Genomic DNA, 23,077 nt, shown 5'->3' with positions numbered 1-23,077 from the left:
TTAGCATTTTACTAAAATAAAATTTAAGTAAATGAAGGGCTTCCCTGGTGGCTCAGACGGTAAAGCATCTGCCTGCAATGCGGGAGACTGGGGTTTGATTCCTGGGGCGGGAAGTTCCCCTAGAGAAGGAAATGGCAATCCACTCCAGCATTCTTGCCTGGAAAATCCCATGGACGGAGGTCCATGGGGTCGCAAAGAGTCGGACACGACTGAGTGACTTCACTTCACTTAAGTAAATGAAAGGATATAGCATAGTCCCTGTATTGGAAAAAATAACGAATATTTTGAAGATACTGATTATTGTCATGGCAGGTGGGAGGGAGCCTCAAGAGGAAGGAGATATATGTATACTTACAGCTGGTTCAGATTGTTGTACCGTAGAAACTAACAGAACATTTCAATACAATTATACTCTAATTTAAAAAATTAATTATTCTCTAAATGACTCTATTGAAGCTAAAATAATTCTAGTGGCAATAATTTTGTCTTTATAAAATTATTCTAAACCTTGACACAACAGGAAAGAACCCATAAAAAATGGGAGGAGGACTATATCCCTGATAGATATTAAAGCAAATTATAAACCCGCTAAACATAAAACACTGTGGGGACTTCCCTGGCAGTCCAGTGGTTAAGACTCTGGATTTCCACTACAGGGGACCTAGGCCGGGGAACAAAGAGTCCACATGCTGCGTGGTGCAACACTATAGTGCTGGCACAATGAAACTAATAAGATAGTCAGAAATAGGTTGCAATAAGAATAGAATATAAGATAAAGGAGACTGGGAAAAAATTATTTCTTCATACACGAAAATAAATTTCAGAACTAAGTGTTTAAAAAATATTTATGTATGGAAAGGAAAAATTATGCTATTTACTTTTTGTTAAACATAAATGTTTACATTAATAGCCAAAAAGAGTAAACCTTCTATACTTTAAAAATGATATAACCAGACTATAAATCACCAGAGAGGCAGAGACTTTGGTTAGCCATTGCTATATTTCCAGAACTTCAAATAATATCTGGTACATTGTAGATTTATAAGCAATTTACTTTTTCCAAATGACATCATTTGAGTCCATTCCTTTGGATTAGACTTGGACTTTTTTTACATTAAAAAAGGGGTTAAAATATCTACAATTTTTATCAAAAAGTCAGCTGAATTGTGATTTACCTGCTCAAAGAGTCATGTCCAACTGTTTGAGACCCCATGGACTGTAGTCTGCCAGGCTCCTCTGCTCATGGGATTTTCCAAGCAAGAATACTGGATTGGGTTGTCATTTCCCACTCCAGGGTCTTCCCAACCCAAGGATCAAACCTACATCTTTTGAGTCTTCTGCATTGGCAGAAAAATTCTTTACCACTGCATCACCTGAAAGTGAAGTCGCTCAGTCGTGTCCGACTCTTTGCGACCCCGTGGACTGTAGCCCAGCAAGCTCCTCTGTCCATGGGATTCTCCAGGCAAGAACACTGGAGTGGGTTGCCATTTCCTCCTCCAGGGGATCTTCCCGACCCAGGAATCGAACACAGGTCTCCCGCATTGCAGGCAGACGCTTTAACCTCTGAGCCACCTGGGAAACCCTGAATTGATATAGGGATTGCATTCAATCTACTGATCAAATTATAAAGTATTGCCATCTTACCATTAAGTCTTTCAATCAGTGAACATGGGATATTTTTCAAATTATCTAAATAATAGTTTGTAGTTTTCAGAGTATAAATTTTGCTCTTCTTTTGTTAAATACATTCCTAAGTAGTGTATCTTTTGATACTATTGTATAGAGAATTATTTTCTTACTTTAATTTTTTGATTGTGCATTGCAAGTATATAAAAATAGTTAATTTTTGTATCTTTATCTTGTGTCCTCCAACCTTGCAAAGCTAATTTATTAGTTCTAATAGTTTTTTACTAATTTCCTTAAGAATTTCTATGTACTTGATTATATCATCTGCAAATAGAGATAATTTTACTCTATCCTTTCCAATATGAATGCTTTTTATTTTTTCTCTTGCCCAACTGCCCTAGCTAGAACTTCCAGTACAACACTGAGTAGAAATGACAATAGTGGATATCCTTGTGTTCCCAGTCTTAAAGGAAAAGCATTCAATCTTTCACCATTAAGCACGATGTTAGCTGTGAGTTTTTCATACATGTCCTTGAGGAAGTTCCTTTGTATTCCTAATTTGACAAGTGTTCCATGACAGGGTGTAGGTTTCCTTTAATGCTTTTTTCTAAGCTTATTGAGATGATCCTGTAACTTCTGTGTTCATTCAATTGATATGATACAATACATTACTCGATTTTCATATATTAAATCAATCTTGCAATGCTGGGATAAAACAAACCAATTCTCACATTCACATAGAATTTTAAAAGATTCAGGATAGCCAAAGCAATCTTGAAAAGGAAGAACAAAGTAGAAAAACTCATTCTCAGTTTGAAAACTTAATACAAAGTAAAGGTAATTAAGAAAGAATGAGGACTTTCCTGCTGGTCCAGGGGTTAAGAATTCACCTGCCAAAGCAGGCGACATGGTTTAATCTCTGCTCCGAGAAGAATCCATCTACAGAGGGGAAACTAAGCCCATGTGCCACAACTACTGAAGCCTGAACACTCTAGAGCCCATGCTCTGCAACAAGAGAAGCCACCACAATGAGATGCCCATGCACTGCAACTAAAGAGAAGCCCTCCCTTGCCACAACTAGAGATAGCTTGCATGCAGCAACAAAGACCCAGGGCATCCGAAAATAAATAAATTTTTTGAAAAAGGAGAGAGTATGATACAGGCACAAATAGAGAGATATAGATCAACTGAATAGACTTGAAAGTCCAGAAATAAACCCATGTATTTATGGCAAATTGATTTTCAACAAAGGTGCAAAAAAAAATACAATGGAGAAAGAATAGTCTTTTCAACAAATGATGCTGAGACAATATACCTGCAGAAAATGAAGTTGAGTTCTTACTTTGTACAATATATAAAAATTAACTCAAAATGGATCAAAGGCCTAAGTGTAAAAACAAAACTATAAAATTATTAGAAGAAAACATAAGGGTAAATCTCCACGACTTTGGTTTTTACTAATTATGAGACATGAACACTACAAGTGCTTCAATCTTAAACATTCAAAGAAATTGCTGGGAAAAGTAGCAAAATCCTCAAAAAGATATGGGGAAAGATAAAAATAGCCAATTCACAAAGGAAGAAATACAAATACCAAATAAATACACACACACACAAAATTCCACATCATTGGTTCTGTTCAGTTCAGTCGCTCAGTCGTGTCTGACTCTTTGCGACCCCATGAACCACAGCATGCCAGGCCTCCCTGTCCATCACTAAGTCCCGGAGTCCACCCAAACTCATGTTCATCAAGTCGGTGATGCCATCCAACCATCTCATACTCTGTCGTCCCCTTCTCCTCCTGCCTTCAATCCCTTCCAGCATCAGGGTCTTTTCAAATGAGTCAGCTCTTCACATCAGGTGGCCAAAGTATTAGAGTTTCAGCTTCAACATCAGTCCTTCCAGTGAACACTCATGACTGATCTCCTTTAGGATAGACTGGTTGTATCTCCTTGCAGTCCAAGGGACTCTCAAGAGTCTTCTCCAACACCATAGTTCAAAAGCATCAATTCTTCGGCACTCAGCTTTCTTCACAGTCCAACTTTCACATCCATATATGATTACTGGAAAAACCACAGCCTTGACTAGACGGACCTTTGTTAGCAAAGTAATGTCTCTGCTTTTTAATATGCTATCTAGGCTGGTCATAACTTTCCTTCATTGGTTACAGAGAAACAAAAAAATGAAAACAAAGCTCATTTGCCTATCAAATTATTATGGTGTTGAGAGGGGCAAAACAGTACATTAGATACAAATTCATATATAGATATAGATACAAATACACCTGTGTTGTGTGTGTGTACTTAGTCACTCAGTCATGTCCAACTCTGTGACCCACTGGACTGTAGCCCCCCAGGCTCCTCTGTCCCTGGGCATTCTCCAGGCAAGAATACTGGAGCGAGTTGCCATGCCCTCCTCCAGCAGATCTTCCCAACCCAGGGATCGAATAACACACACACCATTCATATTGATAAATGGAATACTGTGTGCCATATCAGTAAACAAAGGATGTCACAGTCATCAGCGATTGGCAGCCACCACCAGAGGGTGAACAGATGAGCCCTGAGGAAACTCGGGATGTGAAAACACAAGATATTGGCCCCAGATAGCTGAGGTGCATGTCAAAGAAATGATTTCATTGAGCCCAGATCTTCCCATACATAGAAAAGCCCTAAATTCCTTAAACTTGAGATATCTAGTTTCCTTTTATTAACAGCAGTCTTTGTTCCTTCTGCTGCTAAGTCACTTCAGTGGTGTCCGACTCTGTGCAACCCCATAGATGGCAGCCCACCAGGCTCCCCCGTCCCTGGGATTCTCCAGGCAAGAACACTGGAGTGGGTTGCCATTTCCTTCTCCAATGCATGAAAGTGAAAAGTGAAAGGGAAGTCGCTCAGTGGTGTGCAACTCTTCACGACCCCATGGACTGCAGCCTACCAGGCTCCTCCATCCATGGGATTTTCCAGGCAAGAGCACTGGAGTGGGGTGCCATTGCCTTCTCCGTTGTTCCTTCTACCTGCCCTTTGTTGCAAAATTCCTATGTATCATAGCTTCCCCCTTTCCTCGTTGGAGTAGTTATCTCAGGGATACTTGAAATGCTGTCTCTTGAGCTTGAAATTGCAAAAATTCCCACCAAAAAAAAAAAAAAACATAACTTGTGGAGCTCTACATATGTGTGGAGCCCTGTACCAAGGTCACAGAACAAAAATCTCTGGAACTCCCAGCCATAGGAACTGTTGCCCTGAGCCTCAGAATCTAAACCAGCAGTTACCTGATCCTATATGTTGGGTAAAATAATCACCCTATTACAGCAAACTAACCAATCATCAAATGCCACCCTTTCAGTAGGAATTTTTTCTGTCCTCGGGCTATAAAAACTGGCTAATACCCCATGAAAAGGGTTGGCTCTCCCTTGAGCTGGCCTGCTGTTCTAACAGTGTCTCCCACTCTAATAAACTTTATTCTTCCCTCATTCTGCCTCAAGTTTGGAAATTCTTTTTCATCCCACTCACACACAAAGACAGCGTTCAACTGTTAGGTTGCGTGTGCATGTTGTTTTTTTTCAGTCAACGACATGCATATTCAATGTGATCTTGGCAAGGCAGCAGAGAACAGTGGCATGAATACGTTCAGTTCAGTTTTTCAGTCGTGTCCAACTCTCTGCAACTCCATGGACTGCAGCACACCAGGCTACCCTTTCCATCAACAACTCCCGGAGCCTACTCAAACTCATGTCTATAGACATGAGTTGGTAATGCCATCCAACCATCTCATACTCGGTCATTCCCTTAGCTCACAGCTTCAAATTTTCTCAGCATCAGGGTCTTTTTCAATGAGTCAGTTCTTTGCATCAGCTGGCCAAAGTATTGAAGTTTTAGCTTCAGCATCATCCTTCCAATGAATATTCAGGACTGATTTCCTTTAGAATGGACTGGTTGGATCTCCTTGCAGTCTAAGAAACTCTCAAGAGTCTATTCCAACACCACAGTTCAAAACCATCAATTCTTCTGTGCTCAGCTTTCTTTATAGTCCAACTCTCACATCCATACATGACCAAAGGAAAAACCATGGCTTTGACTAGATGGACCTTTGTTGGCACAGTAATGTCTCTGCTTTTCAATATGCTATCTAGGTTGATCATAGCTTTTCTTCCAAGGAGCAAATGTCTTTTAATTTCAAGTCTTCAGGCACCATCTGCAGTGACTTAGGAACCCCAAGAAATAAAGTCTGACACTGTTTCCACTGTTTCCCCATCTATTTCCCATGAAGTGATGGGACCAGATGCCATGATCTTCGTTTTCTGAATGTTGAGCTCTAAGCCAACTTTTTCACTCTCCACTTTCACTTTCATCAAGAGGCTTTTTAGTTCCTCTGCACTTCTGCCATAAGGGTGGTGCCATCTGCATATCTGAAGTTATTGATGTTTCTCCTGGCAATCTTCATTCCAGCTTGTGCTTCTTCCAGCCCAGCCTTTCTCATGATGTACTCTGCATATAAGTTAAATAAGCAGGGTGACAATCTACAGCCTTGATGTACTCCTTTTCCTATTTGGAACCAGTCTGTTGCTCCATGTCCAGTTCGAACTGTTGCTTCCTGACCTGCATACAGGTTTCTCAGGAGGCAGGTCAGGTGGTTTGGTATTCCCATCTCTTTAAGAATTTTCTACAGTTTGTTGTGATCCACAGAAAGGCTTTGGCATAATCAATAAAGCAAAACTAGATGTTTTCTGGAACTCTCTTGTTTCTTTGATGATCCAGCAGATGTTGGCAATTTGATTTCCGGTTCCTCTGCCTTTTCTAAATCCAGCTTGAACATCTGGAAGTTCATGGTTCACGAACTGCAGAAGCCTGTCTTGGAGAATTTTGAGCATTACTTTACTAGCATGTGACATGAGTGCAATTGTGCCATAGTTTGAGCATTCTTTGGCATTGCCCTTCTTTGGGATTGGAATGAAAACTGACCTTTTCCAGTCCTGTGGCCACTGCTGAGTTTTGCAAATTTGCTGACATATTGAGTGCAGTACTTTCACAGTATCATCTTTTATGATTTGGAATACCTCAACTGGAATTCTATCACCTCCACTAGCTTTATTCATAGTGATGGTTCCTAAGTGATGCCCACTTGACTTCCCATTCTAGGATGTCTGGCTTTAGGTAAGGGATCACATCATCATGGTTCTCTGGGTCATGAAGATCTTTTTTGTATAGTTCTTCTGTGTATTCTTGCCACCTCTTCTTAATATCTTTTGCTTCTGTTAGGTCTACCATTCCTGTCTTTATTGTGCCCATCTTTGCATGAAATGTTCCCTTGGTGTCTCTAATTCTCTTGAAGAGATCTCTAGTCTTTCCCATTCTATTGTTTTCCTCTATTTCTTTGCCTTGATCGCTGAGGAAGTCCTTCTCATCTCTCCTTGCTATTCTTTGGAACCGTAGCATGAAGCAAGATCTTAGTTCCCTGCCCGGGAATTGAACCTGGGTAGCCTGGATGAAAATCAGGAATCCCAGCCACCAAACCAGCAAGGGCTAGCAGCTACAAGGTGTTTTTCCCTATATGTTTGCCCCCAGTAAAAAATGCATGTATCACAGAGGCAGAAACTGTAAATGCAGGTAAAACATTTATTATTAGAGACACAGCACAACAAGTGGGTGAGCACACAGAAAAACAACCTGTTTAGTTGAGATAGAGGCAAGGCAGAGATGCACACTTAGAGAAAGGGTGTGGGCGTCCCCCCTGGTGAGGAGGAGCGCAGTAAAGAGGCTGTTGGTCATTTCTATAAGGCAGTTTTTCCAGGTCTTTGTCTTCATTCAGGCCACATATCTGGTTCCTTTTACCACATGTGACATAACCTGGGATCCTCCCCTGGGGTGTGTATACACCCCTCAGTCAAGATGAATCTCGAAGTGAAGGCTTCTGAGAGAAGCAAGACTCATTACGGCCTGGAATTATCCTCTGACTTCTTATTTCAGGGAGACTTTATGCAAATGTGTAATGTCTCCCTTATCCTGTCACCCTGATTATTTAACTTATATGCAGAGTACATCATGCGAAATGCCGGGCTGGATGAGGCACAAGCTGGTATCAAGATTGCTGGGAGAAATATCAATAATCTCAGATATGCAGATGACACCACCCTTATGGGAGAAAGAAGAGCCTCTTGATTAAAGTGAAAGAGGAGAATGGAAAAGCTGGCTTAAAGCTCAACATTCAGAAAAGTAAGATCATGGCATCTGGCCCCATCACTTCATGGAAAATAGATGGGAAAACAATGGAAACAGTGATAGACTTTATTTCTTGCGGTTCTAAAATCACTGCAGATGGTGACTGCAGCCATGTATTAAAAGACACTTGCTACTTGGATGAAAAGCTATGACCATCCTAGAAAGCATATTAAAAAACAGAGACATTACTTTGCCGACAAAGGTCCATCTAGTCAAAGGTATGATTTTTCCTGTGATCATGTATGGATGTGAAAGTCGGACTATAAAGAAAGCTGAGCGCCAAGGAACTGATGCTTTTGAACATGGTGTTGAAGAAGACTCTTGAGAGTCCCTCAGACTGTAAGGAGATCCAACCATTTAATCCTAAAGGAAATCAGTCCTGAATATTCACTGGAAGGTCTGATGCTGAAGCTGAAGCTCCAATACTTTGACCACCTGATGCGAAGAACTGACTCATTGGAAAGGACTTTGATGCTGGAAAATTGAAAGCGTGAGGAGACGGGAACAGAGGATCAGATGGTTGGATGGCATTGCTGACCTGATGGACATGAGTTTGAGCAAACTCCAGGAGTTGGTGATGGACAGGGAAGCCTGGTATGCTGCAGTCCATGAGGTTGCAAAGAGTCGGACATGGCTGAGCAGCTGAGGAACCTAACTGCACTGAACTCCCTTATCTTTTTTCTCAGAAGGGTCTTTGCCTCTCTTTGTCTTTGCCATGATTATTCCCTTGAGGTGTTAACAAGAGACAAAGACTGGCTATTTACCTTGTTTCTGCTGTTATATCCATCTTCTTCAAGAGCAAATGAGAGGCTGGTGTAAATTCCTCAAATGGAGTCTACCTATCTCTTGTCTTAGAAACTGCAAAGAGGAAGCTGGCTGATTGTGAATTTCCAACCTGGAGCTCGCCTATCTCTTGACTCAGAAAACGCAAGAGGTGGCTGGCTGACTGGAAATGTCCAACCTGGATCCTGTCTATCTCTTAACCTCAGATGGATATTAAATTACTTTTAAAAAATTCTCAGACACACACACACACACATAGGCACAGGAAGAAAGCATACCAAAGAGGTATTAGAAGTTATGCCACACTGTAAAATTACAGATATATTACAATGAGAATAAATGTAATAAAAGGAATTGAAATATAATAAAACAAATTTTAAAAGCAATGAAAAAGGGAGTGTTCTAGAGAAACATATCGGCAGCTAATGGTCAACAAAACATTCCTGCTGCTACGACCCAAAACCCAGCAACGAGAAAATAGGTACCACAGATACATCATCCATGTAGCAATCATCCTTTTCCGTTACCTGCTTTGGAAGTAATCAGCTGCAGCACTAGAGGCCTTCTAGTTACAATGCCTGACCCTCGAGGGAGAAAGTCCCTAAGAAAAGAAGAAAAAGAATAGATTAAGGCATTTAAAGGAATTCTTATCACTGATCAAATTACAAATCAAGATCCATAATTTTCAACCTTTCAATCCAAGACCCATTTTATAAGAGAGGTATTTGCAAAACAAAAATGGAGGAGTGGGTAAGGGTCCTTATACTGAATATTAATACACATGCATTATTATAATGACCTCACTGGAATATGTAATTCACTCATTAAGCTGGGATTAATTCATAAAAATTTGCCTTAGACTACTGCGTATTGTCAATTATTTTTTATTTTCAGAGAACATACATTTAGAAAAACATCTGATGTGGAAGTTAATCCTTAAACTCTTTGGTAATTAAAAAATTCATCGCTTCATCCACCTTTCAGACTAATATTCACACCATCAAATACTGCCCATTTTAAGAGGTAATAAAGGCACACTAAACTGTATTTTCAAATACCTAAAATTTCTCTCCAATACAGTCACACAAAATATGGGATTCAGTTCAGTTCAGTCGCTCAGTCACGTCCGACTCTTTGTGACCCCATGAACCGCAGCACACCAGGCCTCCCTATCCATCACCAACTACCGGAGTCTACCCAAACCCATGTCCATTGAGTCGGTGATGCCATACAACCATCTCATCCTCTGTTGTTCCCTTCTCCTCCTGCCCTCAATCTTTTCCAGCATCAGGATCTTCTCAAAGGAGTTAGTTCTTTGTATCAGATGGCCAAAGTATTGAAGTTTCAGCTTCAACATCATTCCTTCCAATGAACAGTCAGGACTAATCTCCTTTAGGATGGACTAAGTGGAGATAAATGTTGGGTATGTAAGAAGTAACAGCATAAAAAATACTGCAATTTGATTTTTTTTTTTGTTTTCATTCCTGATAGGAGCTTATTAAAATAGAGATTTTTTTTCAAATAAACATTTTCTTTCAAATGGCATGCTAATATGCCCTAGATCAATAAAACTACAGCAAAGAGAGTATTTTATAATTACATCTACACTGCCACATAACTCAGTACAGATTCTGCAATGTTAAAGAGAAATCATAAACATATCTATAACACTGCTTTTAAAAACACTTAGAATGCTTCACAACTTTTAGAAGAGTCATAATTTTAAAAATCACAAAATTCCATTCAAAATAAATTTCAGACTCAATAGCAATGGTTCCCATAAAGTAGCTCCAGGACCACCAGAAAGTATTTTGACCACAGACACCAAGGATCCATCTGGGGAAGAAGCAGCATCGAGACTCTTTAACAAGCACCAGGGGACTGATGTTTACCATGGCTGGAGAACCACTGGCCTCACGATAGGAAATGTTCCTGAACGATCTAGTGGGTAATAACAGCGTGGGATCTCTTCAAGAAAATCAGACATACCAAGGTAACATTTCATGCAAAGATGGGCACAATAAAGGGCAGAAATGGTATGGACCTAAAGGAAGCAGAAGATATTAAGCAGACGTAGCAAGAATACACAGAAGAAATATACAAAAAAGATCTTCACAACCCAGATAATCACAGTAGTGTGATCACTCACCTAGAGCCAGACATCCTGGAATGCAAAGTCAAGTGGGCCTTACCAGCATCACTATGAATAAAGCTAGTGGAGGTGATGGACTTCTAGTTGAGGTATTTCAATTCAAAAAAGATGATGCTGTGAAAGTGCTGCACTCAATATGTCAGCAAATTTGGAAAACTCAGCAGTGGCCACAGGACTGGAAAAGGTCAGTTTTCATTCCAATCTCAAAGAAAGGTAATGCCAAAGAAGGCTCAAACTACTGCACAATTGCACTCATCTCACATGCTTAAAGTAATCCTCAAAATTCTCCAAGCCAGGCTTCAACAGTGTGTGAACTGTGAACTTCCAGATGTTCAAGCTGGATTTAGAAAAGGCAGAGGAACCAGAGATCAAATTGCCAACATGTGCTGGATCATGGAAAAAGCAAGAGAGTTCCAGAAAAACATCTATTTCTGCTTTATTGACTATGCCAAAGCCTTTGACTATGTGGATCACAACAAACTGTAGAAAATTCTTAAAGAGATGGGACTACCAGACCACCTGACCTGCCTCCTAAAAAATCTGTATGCAAGTCAAGAAGCAACAGTTAGAACTGGACATGGAATTTTAGAAAAATGGTAGCAATAACCCTGTATGCAAGACAGCAAAAGAGACACAGATGTATAGAGTCTTTTGGACTCTGTGGGAGAGGGAGAGGGTGGGATGATTTGGGAGAATGGCATTGAAACGTGTATAATATCATATAAGAAATGAATCACCAGTCTAGGTTCAATGCAGGATACAGGATGCTTGGGGCTGGTGCACTGGGATGACCCAGAGGGATGGTATAGGGCAGGAGGTGGGAGGGGGGTTCAGGATTGGGAACACGTGTACACCCGTGGCGGATTCATGTTGATGTATGGCAAAACCAATACAGTATTGTAAAGTAAAATAAAGTTTAAAAAAAAAAACTGGACATGGAACAACAGACTGGTTCCAAATAGGGAAAGGAGTACATCAAGGCTGTACATTGTTACCCTGTTTATTTAATTTATATGCACAATACATCATGAGAAATGCTGAGATGGATAAAGTACAAACTGGAATCAAGATTGCCAGGGGAAATATCAATAACCTCAGATATGCAGGTGATACCAACCTTATGACAGGAAGTGAAGAAGAACTAAAGAGCCTCTTGATGAAAGTGAGAGAGGAGAGTGAAAAAGTTGACTTAAAGCTCAACATTCAGAAAACTAAGTTCATGGCATCTGGCCCCATCACTTCATGGGAAATAGATGGGGAAACAATGGAAACAGTGACAGACTTTATTTTGGGGCTCCAAAATCACTGCAGATGGTGACTGCAGCCATGAAATTAAAAGACGCTTGCTCCTTGGAAGAAAAGCTATGACCAACCTAGACAGCATATTAAAAAGCAGAGACTACTTTGCCAACAAAGGCCCATCTAATCAAAGCTGTGGTTTTTCCAGTAGTCATGTATGGATATAGGAGTTGAACTATAAAGAAAGCTGAGTGCTGAAGAATTGATGCTTTTGAACTATGGTGTTGGAGAAGACTCTTGAAGGTCCCTTGGACTGCAAAGAGATCAAAACAGTCCATCTTTAAGATCAGTCCTGAATGTTCATTGGAAGGACTGATACTGAGGCTGAACCTCCAATACTTTGGCCACCTGATGAGAAGAACTGACTGATTTGAAAAGACCCTGATGCTGGGAAATATTGAAGGCGGGAGGAGAAGGGGACCTCAGAGGATGAGATGGTTGGATGGCATCACCGACTTGACAGACATGAGCTTGAGTAAACTCCGGGAGTTGGTGATGGACAGGGAGGCCTAGCGTGCTGTAGTCGATGGGGGTCGCAAAAGTCAGACACGACTGAGTGACTGAACTAAATTGAATGGCATAGAATTATTATCAGTTTCGTAGGAAAGCTGGCAGAACACAGCTTCAACACAGATGGGATTTCAGTAAAGAACAGCTTATACAACCAGTAAAGGTCAGTGAGAAGGCTGCAAAACCCAAGGCTTTAGCTCCACTGATACTTTAAAACAGGGCATTACAGAGATAAAATTGAGCAAAATTTTCTCCACTTACAACTAATTTATTTTGCAAGCACTAGTATAAATTCTAACAGCCTCTTAGGTAGGTTAATGAAGTTACTCCTTGACTCCAAAGGCTAAGTTTCATTTCGAATGTCACTGATGTGACTAAAATAGAGAATAGTGAAATTACAGATTTGTTTTACTCTTTAAAAAAAATCTACCAGAATAAATATTATTATTTACTTATCAAAAAAATTCACTAAAAAACTAAGAACTCCTAGAGAGATGCTGCGGCCATGGGTCTGTACTTAGGTGTATGAAATCTAATAAGAAGAGACATGCATGCACGTAGAAAACCATTTAGAAGGGATCAGATAAAATACATTAGAGTTCAGAAAAGAGAGATTAAAACTCTTTTTAAAAACATTTTAGTCAGTTCAGTTCAGTCACTAAGTCATGTCCAACTCTCTGAGACCCCACAGATTGCAGCACACCAGGCTTCCCTGACCATCAGCAACCCCCAGAGCTTACTCAAACTCCTGTCCATCAAGTCGGTGATGCCATCGAACTATCTCATCCTCTGTCGTCCCCTTCTCCTGCCTTCAATCCTTCCCAGCATCAATGTTTTTTCCAGCAAGTCAGTTTTTGGCATCAGGTGGCCAAAGTATTGGAGTTTCAGCTTCAGTATCATCCTTCCAATAAATATTCAGGACTGATCTCCTTTAGGATGGACTGGTTGGATCTCTTTGCAGTCCAAGGGACTCTCAAGAGTCTTCTCCAACACCACAGTTCAAAAGCATCAATTCTTCGGTGCTCAGCTTTCTTTATAGTCCAACTCTCACATCCATACATGGCTACTGGAAAAACCACAGCTTTGACTAGATGGACCTTTGTTGGCAAAGTAATATCTCTGCTTTTTAATATGCTGTCTAGGTGGGTCGCTTACTCCTTGGAAGGAAAGTTATGACCAACCTAGACAGCATATTTAAAAGCAGAGATATTACTTTGTCAACAAAGGCCCGTCTAGTCAAGTCTATGGTTTTTCCAATGGTCCTGTATGGATGTGAGAGTTGGACTATAAAGAAAGCTGAGCACTGAAGAATTGATGCTTTTGAACTGTGGTATTGAGAAGATCCAACCAGTCCATCCTAAAGGAGATCAGTCCTGGGTGTTCACTGGAAGGACTGATGTTGAAGCTGAAACTCCAATACTTTGGCCACTGATGCGAAGAGCTGACTCACTGGAAAAGACCTTGATACTGGGAAAGATTGAGGACAGGAGGAGAAGGGAAGACAAAGGATGAGATCACCTTTGTGATCTTTTGGACGGCATCACCAGCTCAATGGACATGGGTTTGGGTGGACTCCAGGAGTTGGTGATGGACAGGGAGGCCTGGCGTGCTGCGGTTCATGGGTTCGCAAAGAGTCAGACATGACTGAGCGACTGAAGTGAACTGACTAGGTTGGCCATAGCTTTTCCTCCAAGGAGAAAATGTCTTTTAATTTCACGGCTGCAGTCACCATCTGCAGTGATTTTGGAACCCCAACATAGTCAGTCACTGTTTCCATCATCTATTTGCCATGAAGTGTTGGGACCATATGCTATGATCTTAGTTTGCTGAATATTGAATTTTAAGGCAACTTTTTCAGTCTCCTCTTTCACTTTCATCAAGAGGCTCTTTAGTTCTTCATCAGTTTCTGCCATAAGGGTGGTGTCATGCACATATCTGAGGTTATTGATATTTCTCCCAGCAATCTTAATTCCAGTCTGTGGGTCATCCAGCCTGGCATTTCATACGATGTACTCTGCACATAAGTTAAGTAAGCAGGGTGACAATATACAGCTTTGACCTTCTCCTTTCCCTATTTGGAACCAGTCTGTTGTTCCATGTCCAGTTCTAACTGTTGCTTCTTGAGCTGCATACAGATTTCTCAGGAGGCAGGTCAGGTGGTCTGATATTCCCACCTCTTTAAGAATTTTCTAGTTGGTTGTGATCCACACAGTCAAAGGCTTTAGCATAGTCAACAAAGCAAAAGTAGATGTTTTTCGGGAACTCTCTTGCTTTTTTGATGATCCAGCAGATGTTGGCAATTTGATTTCTGGTTCCTCTGCCTTTTCTAAATCCAGCTTGAACATCTGGAAGTTCATGGTTCACGAACTGCAGAAGCCTGTCTTGGAGAATTTTGAGCATTATTTTACTAGCGTGTGAGATGAGTATAATTGTGCAGTAGTTTGAACATTCTTTGGCATTACCCTTCTTCAGGATTGGAATGAAAACTGACCTTTTCCAGTCCTGTGGCCACTGCTGAGTTTTCCAAATTTGCTGACATATTGAGTGCAGCACTTTCACAGCATCATCTTTTTCGAATCAAATTATCTCAACTGGAATTCCATCACCTCCACTAGCTTTGTTCATAGTGAGGCTTCCTAAGTGATGCCCACTTGACTTTACATTCCAGGATGTCTGGCTCTAGGTAAGTGATCACACCATCATGGTTATTTGGGTCATAAAGATCTTTTTTGTACAGTTCTTCTGTGTATTGTTGCCACCTCTTCCAACATCTTCTGCTTCTGTTAGATCCATATCATTTCTGTTCATTGTGTCCATCTTTGCATGAAATGTTCCCTTTGTTTTCTGTAATTTTCTTGAAGAGATCTCTAGTCTTTCCCATTCTATTGTTTTCCTCTAATTCTTTGCACTGATCATTAAGGAAGACTTTCTTATCTCTCCTTGCTATTCATTTGCATTCAAACGGGTATATCATTCCTTTTGTCCTTTGCCTTCACTTCAGTCGTTCAGTCATGTCCGCTGCAACCCCATGAACATCATGCCAGGCCTCCCTGTCCATCACCAACTCCTGGAGTCCACACAAACCCATGTCCATCGAGTTGGTAATGCCATTCAACCATCTCATCCTCCTGCCTTCAATCTTTCCCAGCATCAGGGTCTTTTCCAATGAGTCAGCTCTTCACATCAGGGGGCCAAAGTATTGGAGTTTCAGCTTCAACATCAGTCCTTCCAATGAACACCCAGGACTGATCTCCTTTAGGATGGACTGGTTGGATCTCTTGGCAGTCCAAGGGACTCTCAAAAGTCTTCTCCAACACCACAGTTCAAAAGCATCAATTCTTTGGCACTCAGCTTTCCTTACAGTCCAACTCTCACATGCATACATGACCACTGGAAAAACCATAGCCTTTACCTTTAGCTTCTCTTATTTTCTCAGCAATTTTTTAGACCTCCTCAGATACCATTTTGCCTTTTTAAAAACATCTAAGTACATATAATTAGAAACTCTTTTAATAATCTCCCGAATCTATATTATTAATAGAATATTTGCTATTTTGGATGTTTTCAATAATCACTTTAAGAAAATCAGACCTACTCTGTGTCAAGGCCTAAAAAGAGAAAGTTAATTTGAGAATCAAAATGGATAAAGGGAAAACAAAACAAAACTCCAGAGCAAAGAGCTAGAGGCCATCTGTTTGAGTTATTAGGACCATGAATGAGGTTTTAGTACCAAAAATAAAATACACAGGACTGAGTGATGGTGTTTAACAAGTCAATAAAGTATTTTCTTTAAGAGAAAGAGGTAGAAAGAAAGATGGAAAGGAGGAAGGGAAAAAGGAGGTTTAGTGACTTAGATACCTTTGTGCTGGCATCTGTTTCAACTCATGCTTGTGATCATATGTTTATAATGTAGAGGTAGTAACAATTCTTTGAACATTATTAAAGCAAAAGAGAAGGTATCATACATTTTAAATAGCAAATAATTATCGTATGTTTGGCTAAAAAGTAAGCCAACAGATACAGCTTACACTTATCTCTACTTTTGTATTAAGTAAACAGAACTTTTCATTAAGAGTAATAAGTGGTTTCAAGTACCCACTTCGTGGCTCTAACCAGTTCTACCTGCAACACATACATTCCCACCAAAAGTCAAAAGATTTGGTAACCAAATCCTGCCATTTCAAAGTCTTTTCTGACTTCACAGTAGGATTTGAGCACAAGAAAGCACCAAAGAGAAATTTCTTCTGAAAAGTAATTAATCTGGCTCCCTGAAGATTCACATCATTCTGGTGATACAGCGGCATGAAAACCATATGCCCAGCAGCCTCCTGCTGTGAGAGCTGAGGGGGTAAACACTCAAATGAAACACAGAGTACCTCACATAGAGCCCCAGTTCTACCACGGAATGGGCAAAATTCTCTAAACCTGTTTCCTTTTCTACTAATTTGAAATGATTCTATGAAATCAAATGAAATGCACACATGGCAAATTTGCAGGATGCGTGGGGCTGGTGCACTGGGATGACCCAGAGGGATGGTGTTGGGGGTGGGGAAAGGGGGGGTTCAGGATTGGGAACACATGTACACCCGTGGCAGATTCATGTTGATGTGTGGCAAAACCAATACAATATTGTAAAGTAAAATAATAATAATAATAATAAATTAAAAAAGGAAAAAAAAAGAAAAATAAAAACCAAAGCACCACAGAAAAAAAGTAGCACTATTATTATTGCTATGGGGTGTTTTCCCTTATATTTTAGCATATTCTCATCTACAAAAAAAAGTCTTGACAATTTTTAACATTTCATGAATCAAATGTGGATCTGAAGTGTCTGAGACTCCGCCCGATTGGTCCTCTTGATGCTGACCAGCTGCACTGGTTTGGAAATCTCAGTTCCTTATTCCAGCCTCAATCAACAGGGAGCCAGGGCACTGATATAAGAATCATGAATAATTCATTAGCCACTAAGTACAACCATCCATTTGAATTTCAGGTGGTTGGTTCTGCTGAAAGCAGATCTGACAGAAAAATTACTTCATTGAATTAATGCTGGAAAAAATGACTGTGCCTTTACTATTATTGTGGATATAAATTATGCAACATTTTCCTCAAAAACGGACCTTCAAGCTAAAGTGCAAAGAGTACTATGGAGAGATGTAGTATTAAATTGACTCTCTTCTTTAGCCTGAATGCCTCACCTATGATCGGACTGTACAGATTTTAAGGCAGGAGTAGTGTCTCCATCTCTATGCCACATAGCAGCCACAATCCAAATGCCTTTCTTCTCTCTCAGCCCACCTCAACAAAGCACTAATCTACACAGTCTTAACAGCTGGTCTTCAGGTAATAAGTCAATTCTCTTTCATGCTTTCCTGATTTCTGAACAAAAAGTAGAGAACAGTTTCCATGCTATGGTCTAAGAACCACTTTGATAACATTTCTTATTGGCTCTTCCGGAAACTTAGTTACCAAGAAATATGATCATTGTTCAATTACAAAATGAGTGACCCTGAGAAACCTAAAAAGAGAGCAATGGCTGTATCAGAAAAGCTAAAAGAATTCTCCCCCTTAGCAAATAAATTATGAACATGTTTCTGTTCAATATAGATGTAATGATGACTAACTAGATGGTCTGTTCAATAAATAAATGTTTAACATCTGCCCTTGACTAAAGTCAAGAGGTATAACTCTTAACCTCCAATAAGTTAATTCAAATAACTGATCCATTCAAACAATCTTAGTCTTGGAGGAAGGCTATTGACGTTCAGTCATTCAGTCATGTCTGACTCTTTGTGACCCCATGGACTGCAGCATGCCACACCTCCCTGTCCTTCACCATCTCCTGGAGCTTGCTCAAATTCATGTTCATTGAGTTGGTGATGCCATCCAACCATCTCATCCTCCATCATCCCCTTTTCCCCCTGCTTTCAAGCTTTCCTAGCATCAGGGTCTTCTCTAATGAGTCAGCTCTTCCCATCATGTGGCCAAAGTATTGGAGCTTCAGCATTGTCCTTCCAATGAATATTCAGGACTGATTTCCTTTAGAATGGACTGTTTTGATCTCCTTGCAATCCAAGGGACTCCCAAGAATCTTCTCCAACACCACAGTTCAAAAGCATCAGTTCTTCAGTGCTCAGTTTTCTTTATGGCCCAACTCTTACATCCATACATGACTACTGAAAAAACTATAGCTTTGGCTATATGAACCTTTGCAGGCAAAGTAAGGTCTCTGCTTTTTAATATTCTGTCTAAGTTGGTCATAGCTTTTCTTCCAAAGAGCAAGTGTCTTTTAATTTCATGGCTGCAATCACCATCTGCAATGATTTTGGACTTCAAGAAAATAAAGTCTGTCACTGTTTCCATTCTTTCCCCATCTATTTGCCATGAAGTGATGGGACCAGATGCCATGATCTTCGTTTTCTGAATGTTGAGTTTTAAGCCAACTTTTTCACTCTCCTCTTACACCTTCAGCAAGAGGCTCTTTAGTTCCTCTATGCTTTCTGCCATTAGGGTGGTGACATCTGCATGTCTGAGGTTATTGATATTTCCCCCAGAAATCTTGATTCCAGTCTGTGCTTCATCAAGCTTAGCATTTCACATAATGTACTTGGCATATAAGTTAAATAAGCAGGGTGACAATATATAGCCTTGATGCACTCCTCTCTCAATTTGGAACTAGTCCATTGTTCCATGTACAGTTCTACCTGTTGGTTCTTAACCTGCATACAGGTTTCTCAGGAGGCAGGTCAGGTGGTCTGGTATTCCCATCTCTTTCAGAATTTTCCACAGTTTCTTGGGATCTACACAGTCAAAGGCTTTAGCATAGTAAATGAAGCAGAAATAGATGCTGACGTGGCAGATGGGAAATAACATGCAAATAACTACAATAAGTATAACACGCTCTGTGGTTAAGTTCTATGATTGATAAGATGAAGTACCAACACACCATAGGGAATAATCTATTCTTCTTGGGGTACTAGTCAGAAACTATTTCAGAAACACATGAGGTAGGAGGGACTTCACAGGAGATCAGGAGGACACAGAACATCGTGGAACTGTAAGTATTAAAGAAAGGTCAGGATGAGGTGAGAAGCATCTGGAGAAGACCTTAGAGGCTTCAGTTTTGTTTTTGTTTTTTATTCCTATGAAAATAGGAGGGAACTGAAGAGTTTTAATTGATCAAATTACAGATCAATTTCAATTTCATGATTGAAAAATGAACTGTAAATGCCACTAGAGAACATAGTCTTCTGCTGAACAAAATTATGCTAAAAAATAACCTAACAGTGGGACACACTTCCTTAGGGTCTAATATAACGCTTTTTATTTATTTGACTTGCCGTGCTTTGATCAGTGTACCAATCCTATGTCTAGAGCAGTGTGCTGATTTTGTATGCATGCTGGATGTTTAATTTGTAAAATACTACATATTGTATCAAAGAGGGGAAAAAAGCCATGGGCTTCCCGGGTGGCACAGTGGTAAAGAATCTACCTACAATGCAGAAGGCTCAGGTTCAATCCCTGTGTTAGGAAGATTCCCTGGAGTAGGAAATGGCAACCCACTCTAGTATGCTTGCCTGGAGAATCCCATGGACAGATGAGCCAGGTGGGCTATCGTCCATGGGGTCGCAAAGAGTCGGAAAGGGGGACTCTACAGAGAATGTTGAAAAGGGGGATGACAAAAGATAGGGAGACTAGTCATTAACTAGTCTAGGTCACTGGGGAAGAAGATGATAAAGGTTAAGTCCAAGGCAGTGATAGTGAAGATAGTGAAGACGGAAGACAATAAAGAGAACAGACACTTGACAGGACTTAATGATCACTTTCATGTGGAATGAAATGATATGAAGGAGTTAGATAAATCTCACATTTCTGGTTTAGGGACCTGATTGAAGAGTGGTGCCATTAACCAGAAGAGGAAATACAGAAAGATCTAGTTATAGCTGATGATATGTTTACTGTGTACCAGGTATCATTCTCATTTGATCTTCATAACAACCCTATGAGGTAGATATTATTGTTATTTTCACTTCACCAGGGAGGACACTGAGGCACAGAAAAGCTACATAATTTTCTGAAAGTCACAAAGCTAGTAAGGGACAGATCTAAGACTCAAACCTAGAAAGTCTAACTCTAGCATCTGTGCTCTTGAGTATTAGACTGTGTTACACTATAAAAGTAATAGGAGAAAATGAGGACATGCTGATCTTTAGATACCTAGAGAGTATCTAGATTAAGACAAGTACAGTTAGACTGAGCAACTGGAACTCAGGATAAATGTCCTGTCTAGAGATAAAAATCTGCGAGTCTTCAATGGAGCAGGCTGTTGAAGCCAAGAGAACAGATGAGTAGGAATAGTATGGAGAAGAGTGATTAATATGGACTGTGGAAAATACCAACACTTAATGAGCACATGAAAGAAGCAAACTAAGAGATTGAGAAGGAGTGTACAGAGCAGTAAGTTAAATATCGGAAGTCAAAGGTATCCCCAAAGTCATACTCGCTTTTTAAGACACCTCCACTTAGATGTCAGTGGAGGTGTCTTAAAATCAGTGATGTCAGTGATGTCTCAAAATCAGTCTCTACAATTCAACTTACTCCTTGGAAGAAAAGTTATGACCAACCTAGATAGCATATTCAAAAGCAGAGACATTACTTTGCTGACTAAGGTCCGTCTAGTCAAGGCTATGGTTTTTCCTTTGGTCACGTATGGATGTGAGAGTTGGACTGTGAAGAAGGCTGAGTGCCGAAGAATTGATACTTTTGAACTGTGGTGTTGGAGAAGACTCTTGAGAGTCCCTTGGACTGCAAAGAGATCCAACCAGTCCATTCTGAAGGAGATCAGCCCTGGGATTTCTTTGAAAGGAATGGTGCTAAAGCTGAAACTCCAGTACTTTGGCCACCTGATGTGAAGAGTTGACTCATTGGAAAAGACTCTGATGCTGGGAGGGATTGGGGGCAGGAGGAGAAGGGGATGACAGAGGATGAGATGGCTGGATGGCATCACTTACTCGATGGACGTGAGTCTGAGTGAACTCCGGTAGTTGGTGATGGACAGGGAGGCCTGGCGTGCTGCAATTCATGGGGTCGCAAACAGTCGGACACAACTGAGTGACTGAACTGAACTGAACTGAACAATTCAACTCATTATCATCCACCCAACATGTTTCTCCTCCTTTATTCTCAATCACAATCCACATCATGTTGATGATGTGTCAGCCAAACATCCATGTGACATGTGATATATGTATGTGACATCCATACATGTCAGCCAAACCAAGTACCTGGAAATCATCCACCCACCATCTTCCTCTATCTTCATGCTCCAAATTGGTCACCACGTCCTGCTAGTTATTCTTTAATATGGCTTAAAAGCATCCTTTCTACTCTATTTCAACCACAATTTCAGGTGCCTCCGAGTCTCAAACAGACAACCACAAAAATCTCCCAATCAATTTCCCTGCATCCAATTTGAGTATCCTCCAATCCAACCTCAACAGGAACGTAAGTCTCATTACATCACTCCCAGACTCTACACCATTAAATGTTTCCCCACTGTATTAAGCATGAAACCCAAACTATAAACAGAGCAGAAAAAAAGTCCTGACTTCTAGTGGAAGTTTCTGTATTCACTTGGGCTCACAGGCACCTTTTTGGGCACATTCCATGCTCCCTCACAGGTGCTCTCTCCTCATTTCTTCATCTAGCCAACTCCTATTTAATTCTCAATACTCAGCTCTGCATCACCTTCTCTGAGAAGCCGTCTTTGAAATCCCCCTGTACATGGCCTCTACTTAAGCTCTCCATACACACTTGTCATACTGGTCTATTTAAATGAGTGCTCCTTCATCCCTATGTTCCTCCCAATGCCTCCTTCAGTGCCCAAGTATTATTTTTTAACACCTTCTAACATCTTGCTTTCAATGAGGATGTTTTCTCATTGCCCATATATTCAAAACATGAAAGGAAAACTTTCCCATATCTAATCCTCAAACAAGCAGACAATAGGCATTTTACATGGACAGAAAGTACAGGCAAGATAGCTTTCAATTTACCAGTAACTTCCTAAGACCATTTAAACTAATATCTTAGTTATCTTATTATTATATGTTTAAGATCTGACAGTACTCACCAAAGTATAAAATATACATCACAGAGGTCAATAATACTGAATAACTAAAGACACAGAATAGAATTTGAAGGAAAAAACATTTTTAAAAATCCAAGAACCAATATACTTTTTAAAATCATTCCTTAAAGACAGAGAAGTCCCTTCCAAAAAGTTATACTCAAAATATAATTTTATGTGCTCCAAAATAGGCCCTGTCGGATTATCTCATGATCCTTCAATATGATAACCCAGTTTTAGAAAAAGGGAAGGAAAAGAGGGATAGAGAAAAATAGAGAGAAACAGAGATAGGTCACTGCCAAATACTGCCTACCCCGTACCCCAAGAAGCACTGAGGTCATGTATTCCACACACTGAACACAA

The 23,077-nt window shown here is 40.3% G+C and overlaps 1 protein-coding gene across 6 annotated transcripts in view; it reads right to left on the bottom strand.

The window, feature by feature from the left end:
• The window catches only part of DNM3 (dynamin 3), a 647,020-nt gene that overhangs the window by 524,109 nt on the left and 99,834 nt on the right, over window positions 1-23,077 (bottom strand). For all 6 annotated transcript variants that reach the window (XM_060396477.1, XM_015099204.4, XM_027975613.3 and 3 more), the window contains exon 2: window positions 9,152-9,225. In XM_060396477.1, the coding sequence (XP_060252460.1) occupies window positions 9,152-9,225 (74 nt within the window). The remainder of the gene's footprint in view (window positions 1-9,151; window positions 9,226-23,077) is intronic.

This window comes from Ovis aries, chromosome 12, assembly GCF_016772045.2.
Source record: "Ovis aries strain OAR_USU_Benz2616 breed Rambouillet chromosome 12, ARS-UI_Ramb_v3.0, whole genome shotgun sequence".
Classification (NCBI taxonomy): domain Eukaryota; kingdom Metazoa; phylum Chordata; class Mammalia; order Artiodactyla; family Bovidae; genus Ovis; species Ovis aries.
Note: the sequence above shows the minus strand (reverse complement) of the source record. Positions and strands in the feature narration are given on the sequence as shown.